This window comes from Sorex fumeus, unplaced genomic scaffold (genome assembly GCF_029834395.1).
Source record: "Sorex fumeus unplaced genomic scaffold, SorFum_2.1 ptg000072l, whole genome shotgun sequence".
NCBI classification, from domain to species: Eukaryota; Metazoa; Chordata; class Mammalia; order Eulipotyphla; family Soricidae; genus Sorex; species Sorex fumeus.
Window position 1 is genome coordinate 4,507,878 of NW_026606129.1, and position 8,929 is coordinate 4,516,806.

Sequence of the window (8,929 nt, forward strand, 5' to 3'; positions counted from 1 at the left end):
TGCACGTGGCCAACCCGGGTTCAATCCCCAGCATCCTATAGGGTCCTCCAAGCACCGCCAGGAGTCATTCCTGAGTGCAGAGCCAGGAGGAACCCCCGTTTGAGAGGCTCAGTCATCGCCTGTGGAGATGATTCGGGGGCTCAGGAACTTGCCTGACACGTGACTCAGCCCCTGGCCCCTGGGAGCGACCCCGGAGACCCCTGAACGGCCTGAGCTGGGGGGCCGTCGGGGCTTCAGCCTTGCTGACTGTGAAGCGCTGAGGGTTCCCCGGGCCTCGCAAGCCCCCCAGCAGCCCCCCAGCCCTGGCCCAAGGGGGCCCACTTGCCAGGGGCCCCGGGCGAGGAGGCAGCGCCTCTGACGTGCGTGTGCTGCTTCTAGGAGCGGAACCTGGACTGGTTCCCGCGGATGCGCGCCATGTCCCTGGTGAGCAGCGACGCGGAGGGGGAGCAGAACGAGCTGCGGAACCTGCAGGAGAAGCTCGAGTCCACCATGAAGCTGGTCACCAACCTCTCGGGGCAGCTGTCCGAGCTGAAGGACCAGGTGAGCGGGGCAGGACGGCGGGAGCAGCGGCCCAGGCTCTCGCGAGAAACCTCCCAGGGTGCAGGGCCAAGCCCTGGTGGCTGGTGCAGTGCAGGACTGTGTCCACCCCTCTCGCAGGCCGGACCAGAGGCCCTTTCTGGCTGGGCTCCCCAGGCCTCGGGTCCACCAGCTCTTCACGCTGGGCGCTGACATTGGTGTCCCGGGGTGAAACGGCCCTGGACAAAGCCGCCTGGCCTGCTCACTGGCCAGCGGTCCTGGGCACCTCCCGAGCGCCCGGCCGGGACAAGGCAGGCCCCGGCCCGCAGCTCTGTCGCCACGTCTGCCCTCACTGACGCACAGCCCTGCCCCATGAGCAGCACGGGTGGCAGGCGAGCTATGGCCAAGCACCCTACAGCGCGTGCTCCGTGCTCAGGGGTGGCAGGGGGCAGGACGGGCTTGTCAGGGCTCGTGTCTGGGCAGGGACACCAGCAGGTGCTGTGGCCCCACGGACAGGCCATGCTGGCACTCTCCATCCAACTCCCTGGGCTCCCATGCGCGCTCGGCCCCTGCCCATCTGTGTCCGCAGGCAGGAGGGCTGCAGGGTGCCTGGCGGGCGGCGGGCTGTCCCGCCACTCCTCAGGGCTTCGTTCCCGGTCCACACCCCGCTGAGGGTTCCCAGAGACTGTCACGCCTGCTCCGGCCCGTTCTCCCAGGGTGCCCCATTTGGCCTCCGGTTCTCTTCACTCGCCTTCATTAAGATGCAGATAAACAAGGCCTGTGCTCCCGGCTTATGCTGAAGCCAGTGCAGAGTGTGGCCATGCAAAGGCCTCACGATCTTTGGGTAACAGACGAAGATCAGCACGACTTCATGTACTTGCGTCCTGGCTTTGTGGCCCTGAAGTGTGTGCCAGGTGGGCCACGGGCCACGGACCACGGGCCTCGAGCGACAGTAGGACTTGCCTCTCCCTCCCCTCACCAACCTGAGCAGGAGGCGAATTTCTTAGTGCATCTAACAAAAAGCTGGGTTTCCATCTCCCTTTTGAGAAAGCTCCGGCTAGAAGAATCTCAGATAAGTCCTGTTTTAAATTAGATTTAAAGAAGGAAAAGCCCTTACAGGAATTGACCCATGCCCCACTTAAATAAGGGATGAAGTCTGTTCTGAGTGGAGCTGGCCGTGAGTGCGGACAGAGGCTCTTGGGTGAATCCCAGCTCTCCCCAGGGTCGCCCTAAAGCACCGCCCCTGCCCGTCTCTGCACACCGACAAACATGTGAACTCCGGTCCGAGCTGAGGAATAGGCAGAAAGCCCCCTCTGTGCAGGAGGGCACTGCCCGTGCCGGCACCCAGCGCGTGCGCACGCGGCCGGGAGGTGCGGAGAGTCTGCTCGGATCTCCGTCCGCTGTACCCTGTTCGGTCTTCCCTGGGTGACTTCCAAGCAGAGCCTGAGCCTCACGTCCCCGGGAACAGCCCCTCCCTGGGACCATCGCGTACGGGGCAGTGCCCCCCAGTTTTCAAACCCCAGGTCCGACTGTTACTATTAAGCCAACATTTTGACTTAAAATATGTGAGACCGGGTCACCCACGGGCTTAGGTGCTGCCTAAGGTGCTGCTGGTGCTGCCGCTGGGTTTCGTGCTGATTCAGCCGCATCCAAGCGTGAGGCACCAGCAGGAAGGGCTGGCGTCAGCGTGTGGCACTGAGCGGCCGTTTCGCTCAAGCATGGCACTGCTGTCCTTCCCGCATTCTTCATCACAACGTTGGCAGTTGGAAGCTCTCCTCGGAAAGTTTCTTTATTTTTCCTTCGAAGATATTAGACGGGCGAGAGGAAGCACCAAAGCCAGTTCCACTCCTGCGCCAGAGATGAGCTTCATACGTTAGGGGCCCGGAATTGCAGGGCGGGGACAAACATGGACAGTTTTTGCTTTCATCAGGCACATTTTGCTCTCGCAAAGAGAGTTAGTGTTTTCTTTCGGTTATGTAACTTCTAAGAAGTGTGAAGTTTATTTGAGAAGCCGCTTATTGAAGAGGCTTAATTCCATTAGATTCGGTGTCTGTGGCACTCGTGAAGATCTCCTGGGCTATTCTACAGGGAAAGCCATGGAGCCAGGTTCTCAGAGGGCCACGGGGAGAATTCCTGCCTTCTAAAGGGAAAATTCTTCTGGATGAGAGAAGAAAAGTCCCACAAATGATTAACGAGAAAGAAACTCAGATATTTTATAAACAGCTATGAAAGAATACCATTCACTGGTACAAATGATGGAAAACAGAAAAATTGCTTCATCGCTTAGATATTTTTTCAGATCTTCTGGTCCAAAAACTCGCATAATGGAGCAGTGACAGTTTAAGCGGGACTTGCTTCTGCTTTAATCTTTACTGTCATTGACTTCTTTGGTCGATGTTTTCTTGAAAACACAAATTTAAGGAGAGAAAGTTATTGTCAGGGACAGGATATTGGTGGCATCATTTTTCTCTACTATTTACTGCCAAGCAGAGTTAATTAGAATTTCTATTCCAAATGTTTCTTAATGACGCATCGCTTGTCCAAGTTTCCCCTCCCGAGAGATTCTGAATACTGAATGTGATTCTCTTACATTCTTATTCCAAGGAGGAGAACTAATGTAAGAACCTAATTTCTTTGTGCATGTTTTTTTTTTTCCACAATGCAAAAGAGCCAAGTTTGAGAGAAAGACCTACCCTGGTGAAGACGTGACTGGCTTTCAAAGACAGTGACCCTTGCTCACTGTCAGGGGGACAAGAACTGCTTGGAAACTCAGATTACATCAGCACGTTGTATTGCTTGGCCTTTTTTTGCAAGAGGGTTATCAGTTAGCTTTGACTGCCTAAAGGACGGACAGCAAACCATGGGAAAGCTTGCCAGTTGGGAACAGTACTACTGAGTGTCTGTCTTCCTGACCCTGCGCCGGGACCACGAAGCACCGAGGTGAATTCTACCCGGCAGGATTGCATCCTTTAGACGGAGACAAACAAGCACCCTGTAGCTAGGAGATGAAGCCTGTAGAGTTCTGGTCGAGGCGTGAAGGAAGCTGCGAAAAGGCGGTTTCCTGTGTACGGGGGAGGGGAGGGACGGTGTCTGTCTCCGTCTCCAGGCTGTCAACTCTGGACGTGGCAGGAAGTGCTGCAGTGGCATCACAGGAGAGGACTGGGCATGCGCAGAGCATGAGAGCATGGCATGCGCCAGGAATGGCACCCTTCTCGGCACTCTTGGGGAGCACTGGAGAGACGCCTGTGGGCCGGGTGCAGCCCTCACAGTTGGGGTGACGGATGGACAGGACCCTGAACTCACAGTCAGGTCACGAGTCACTGAGGTGTGAAGCCTCCCTGGACGTGCTGCGGGAGGGCGGCAGGGGAGGGCACGTTCGTCCTGGTCTCGCGAGCGTGTCCGGAGCACGTGAGTTTGCCCAGGTAGCTCAGGACCCACCATGAGGTCGCGCTCCATCTGTCCGTGCAAGTCAGCCACTTCCGGCATATTCAAGAGGTTCTTTGCTTTGGTTCTCAGTGTTGTCGACTCTTGGCCCGAGTGTGGCTGATTTTACAGAACTCTAAAAATGAATTTGATCGAGAAGATTCCCAGGCTGTTTAGACTGTGAGTCACCAGGACTTCCCTATGACACGAGAACCACTGTTCAGACAGTGCAGTGCGGCCGCACCAGGCTGGGGCACTGTGGACGAACAGTGCCCCCAGACACTCTGTCTGTCTTGGTCCCCTTTTCCCCTTCAGAGGCCAACGCTGGCCAGTTAGAATTTGCTCATTCACCCTCTTGGGGGCCTTAAGAGGGATCGCTCAGATGTCTGGCTACATCCGACTTTACAGCTACGGTATCCGTTAGCTTCTTGACTAGACTGGCCTGAAAGAAGGAATGCAGGAATTGAAGTGCTTTCCTAGACTTGTAAAAACAGGAAGACCAGGGCTGCCTGGAGTGCCCACACCCAGCTGGAGGGGGGTGCTGAGGATTTTCAACACACCTACGACAAATGTGACATTTTATACGATTCAAAAATGGGCTTCTCATGACTAGCATGAAAATTCTTAGGAAATTTCAGTTTCAGTTCTAAGGAAATTTCAGTTTCCTTAGATTGGAATCTGATATTTTTATCAGGTCACCTTTGTTTCCATGTCCAAAGCAAATACTTGATTAGAATATGCTGAGGATAAACTTCTGTCCTTCTTGCTGTTCTTCTCTAGGTAATATGCTGAGATAGAGATGTGTCAGGGGGGTGTGATGGTTCGTAGGCAAGTAGATAGAACTGAACTAATGAAAGTCAGAAACTGAGTGCCAGAGTGATAGTGTAGCTGGTAGGACACTTGCTTTGCACACAGGTGAGCTGGGTTCAACCCCAGGTACCCTACATGGCACTTCCAGGAGTAATTCCTGAGTGGAGAGCCAGGAGTGAGCCCTGAGCACTGCCAGGTGTGGTACGCCCTCCCCAAATAAATCCGAAATGATGTGATTAAAATGCAGCAAAGGGCGGGGTCTTGTTGACCTTGGTTTCCTACCGGCCAGAGACAGTCCTGGGGAACTTCCTTGCAGCTGTTGTTAGATGATCCTGCAAAGGGGCCAGCTACCCACAGCAGCAGTGGCCTAATGCCTGCCCGCTCACCCCTCTCCTAAGCAAGCCTCTCTGTGTTCGGGGGATGGTTGATGAGAACAGGACTCGGAGTCCTGTGCTCACCACAGGGTCTTCCCCCAGACCCCGTGTCCTCTGATTCAGATATCTTTACTCAAACACCCTTTGTAAGAAGTGTTTGAGCTCACACATAGACCCCCCATGGTCTTCAGCCCTTCTGGGGCTCCAGAGTTCAAAAACGTGGAACTTAAGTGAGCAGAGCCTGGCCGCTCCTCTCTGCAGGAAGGAGGGTGCTGGGCGGCTGGGCGCATGTTGTCGGATGGGCAGGGAGTGAGGAGTGGGGCAACCCCTGGGGTACAGGAGGGGGCCCGCGCCATCAGTGGGAAATCACTTGCTGCCAGAAACACATCGGAGAGACTTGGAGAGAATCACTGAGTAGAGGAGAAACCCTGATCTCAAACACATACACGTTCGCGTGCCAAAGGGTCATTTTCTGTCAAGTCACAATTTATAGAAAAACTCCAGGCAAGGCTTCCGCAGCCGCCTCTGGCTGTGGGCGATCTCGGAGAGGCTGCTGGCAGCCGGCGGGGACTGGTCTGGCGGCCTCGCTCCCTCCCGGGCTCCAGCTCGAGCCCCGCCCAGGCTCCCGGAAACCCCTAGGCCTCCCCCCTCCCCGCCAATTGCTCCTGAAGCCGAGCAGTGCTTGAGGTTACTGAAATTCAGTTACGTTTTATTGGATTCTGTCTCAGGGTGAGCTGCCAAGCAGCTAATTGGGCAGAAGTGGGGGTGGGAGACAGAGCCAGTTTCAGGCAGTCAGATGACTGAACATCCTAAATCAGCACCGTCCAGAAGATTCTGCAACCACCCCAGCACCCCAGATCCCCCCCTCCTCCCCGAGCCCCGCCGGGAGGAAGCCCTGAGCATCGCCGCCAGGTCAAGTGAGAATTTTGTAAAGCTTTAGTAACTGCAGCCTCACAGAAATAGTCGCTCTCGTCATCCCTCCAATCGAAATGATCACAGCAAATGCATTTCACAAGATCCTGGAAATAGTGTCCTTGGAGACGAGGAGTGTGGGGTCTCGGCCTCCGTCCCGGGTGGGACTCTGGAGGTGCCCACACAGCACCGCGTCCTCCCAGAAGCATGGGCCGGGCTGCCCCAGAACCTGACGGAGAGGTTAAGGTGGCCCCAGGGGCACAGTCTCACCAGTTCTCCTTGCGAGGTTCTGGGCCGCTCATCTGCTCAGCACAGCTCAGAGACCACCCACGGGACACCAGGCCGGCTTTGGGGCGTGTCTAACCATGGGGCAGGGGTCTGGGTCGTGCTGACCCCCAGTCTCACTCCTGAACTTGTCTGTGTCTCTGTGTGTGGAAAGTAGAAATCGGCACCTGGAACCTAATTTGGGTCATAAATGCTTTTTTTGAGGGGTCTTCGAAGCCCTTCTCTCCCGGCGGCCTCTTAGTGATCTCGGCCAGTGGGGCTGGGTCCAGGACACAGCCCATGGGTGCCAGGCATCACCCGAGCCACCTGGGCTACCTCTGGCGGTGCTCGGGGGACTGTGTGGTGCCAGATCTGTGCCTTAAGCCCCGACTGTGCCTCTGGCCATGGCCTGACTTCAGAGCACGGTTCCCGGAGGCAGGATCGCGGGTGGCACAGCCGTCTTGCTCTGGCTCCGGGGGGCAGTTCTCTGACCAAGTCTCAGGCAACAGTCTTCCTGGGCCTGGATATTTTTCTTGCGAACCCAAATGACTTGCGTGAGGGCAGAGAGAAGTCAGGAGCCCCCAAGACCAAGGACAGGGTCTGTCCCTGCCCCTCTGGGGGCCCAGGGTTCTAAACACACAGGCGCTTCCACGTTCCTGTAAGCCAGCTGGAAACGGACTCAGGGAACTATCGTGAATCCGCGCGCGGGCGGTTTCTTTGTTTTTGTTCTGTTCTGGGTGCGGGGGCGGGTGGGGGCCACACCTGGCCGTGCCGGAACCCCACCAGGGTCTCCCCATGCAAAGCATGCGCTGGGTCTGTTGTTTCTGTCGGAAACAACAAGCGAAACTCCCGAATGTCATACTGCATGACTTGGTCACAGAATTCCCCGGGCTGCCTCGCTGCTGTCCTCTGAAGCCGGGTGAGACACAGGGACGGCAGTCTTAGTAGAAAGTGGGTTTCGGTATAAGCCAGAGCCACAGAGGTAAATCTACGGTTCAGTTTAGGATTTGACGTACAGGAAGGAGCTGGGTCTAATGACGAAACTTCTTAACTTTCCAGATGACAGAACAGAGGAAGCAGAAACAAAGAATTGGCCTTCTAGGACACCCCCCTCACTTGAACGCCAACCCACAGCAGCCTGCATAAGCAAATGAGGCCAAGTCGGATTTACCTGTTCTCATTATTCGCACGTGGGGCCGGGCAGTCGGCCCGCTGCACCCACGAAGGTTCATGCTTAGTACATTTGTAAATACTCGGTTTTATACTGTATGTATATGATTGCTCCTCTCAAGGGTTGGATATATGTAATTAGATTTGTTGGCAAAATGAGCTGTCTGCCATTTCTGCCAAAAACATTAAAAATGCCTTTTTTGGAAGGACTATAGAAAGCACCTGATTTGCACTTGAACCAGAGTATAAATTTAAAAGTAGATGACATGTATTTTGTATTTAAAAACTAGAATAGCCAGTATTTATGTTTTTTATAAAACTGTGCAATATGAATCATGCAATCACAATAAATTTGACTCCTGAGTATCCTGGGGCGGGCAAATCTTTGAAGCTGGTGTGTTAATACTGTGTAATAAGTAGTCAAATATCAAATGATGCTGCTGCCAACCCCTATGAAAAGTGAGTTTCAGGCCCATGGGCGTTTTGTACCGTGTGATTTTTCCCCTGGTGGCTGTTCACCCTTGCTCGTGGCACCGGGGCCTCTGTCTTCGAGGGACCGGGTTCCGAGCCAGCATTCCTTGAAGAAATGCAACTTTAGTTCCAAAGATGCTTTCAAGCTTCTGAAGTGATTGCTTAAACTAGTTCCTTAAAGGAGACTTAAAGTAGCAGCTCGGACTTTAGGTTACGAAGATGTAGCTGTGTTTGTCAAGAGCACTTTCTGTGCGGTGTCTGGAATGAGTGCGTGCTGCTGTCCGTTCAGTTTCATCGCCAGGGCAAATGGTGGAGTCATATTCTCAAGAACGAGTAACTGATGGTTTCTAGATTATCTAGTCCAAACAGTAGCGTTGATTTTTTTCTTCATCTAAACTGACATGCTAGAGTAGCTGAGAATTAATAAAACGACACATAAAGAAATGAAATATGATCTAGCCCATTAGAGCTCCTAGTTGAACACTGACTTGTTATTCTCAAGAAAGAGCCACGTTTTGGTTTTATTTCTCTGTCACAGGGTTTCTTGATGGCTGAAAGGTATGAACAGACTTTTATATCTGTTGCCTAGTTTTGTACATCGGTCTCATTTTACAAGAGAATCTCTGTAAACAAAAAAAAGTTTAAAAATGTTTCAAAAGCAGAGGTATGAAGTGAGTGATGTTTGTAAATGCATATATAAGAATATTTAATAAATGATGCTGAGTGACAGTGGCTGGTGGCTGTCTTTGTGCCTCCGTATCTTAACGGCGATTCCAATTACATTATTTTCTTTATGACAAGTTTGATGTTGGACTGGTTTGGTTTCTGGACTAATTGAGAAAATAGCTGGTTAATGAGAACTACTTGTGCCACGGGGCCAGAGCGATAGCACAGCGGGGAGGGCATTTGCCTTGCACGCGGCTGACTGGGTTCAATCCCAGGCATCCCATAGGGTCCCCCGAGCATCGCCAGGAATAATTCCTGAGTGC

At 53.6% G+C, this 8,929-nt stretch overlaps 1 protein-coding gene across 6 annotated transcripts in view; it reads left to right on the plus strand.

Moving 5' to 3' along the window:
• ITPR1 (inositol 1,4,5-trisphosphate receptor type 1) overlaps positions 1–8,672 on the plus strand; it is a 142,094-nt gene extending 133,422 nt beyond the window's left edge. For all 6 annotated transcript variants that reach the window (XM_056129649.1, XM_056129650.1, XM_056129652.1 and 3 more), the window contains 2 exons: positions 379–540; positions 7,359–8,672. In XM_056129649.1, the coding sequence (XP_055985624.1) occupies positions 379–540; positions 7,359–7,445 (249 nt within the window). In that variant the 3' untranslated portion in view covers positions 7,446–8,672. The remainder of the gene's footprint in view (positions 1–378; positions 541–7,358) is intronic.
• The last annotated feature ends 257 nt before the right edge of the window (positions 8,673–8,929 follow it).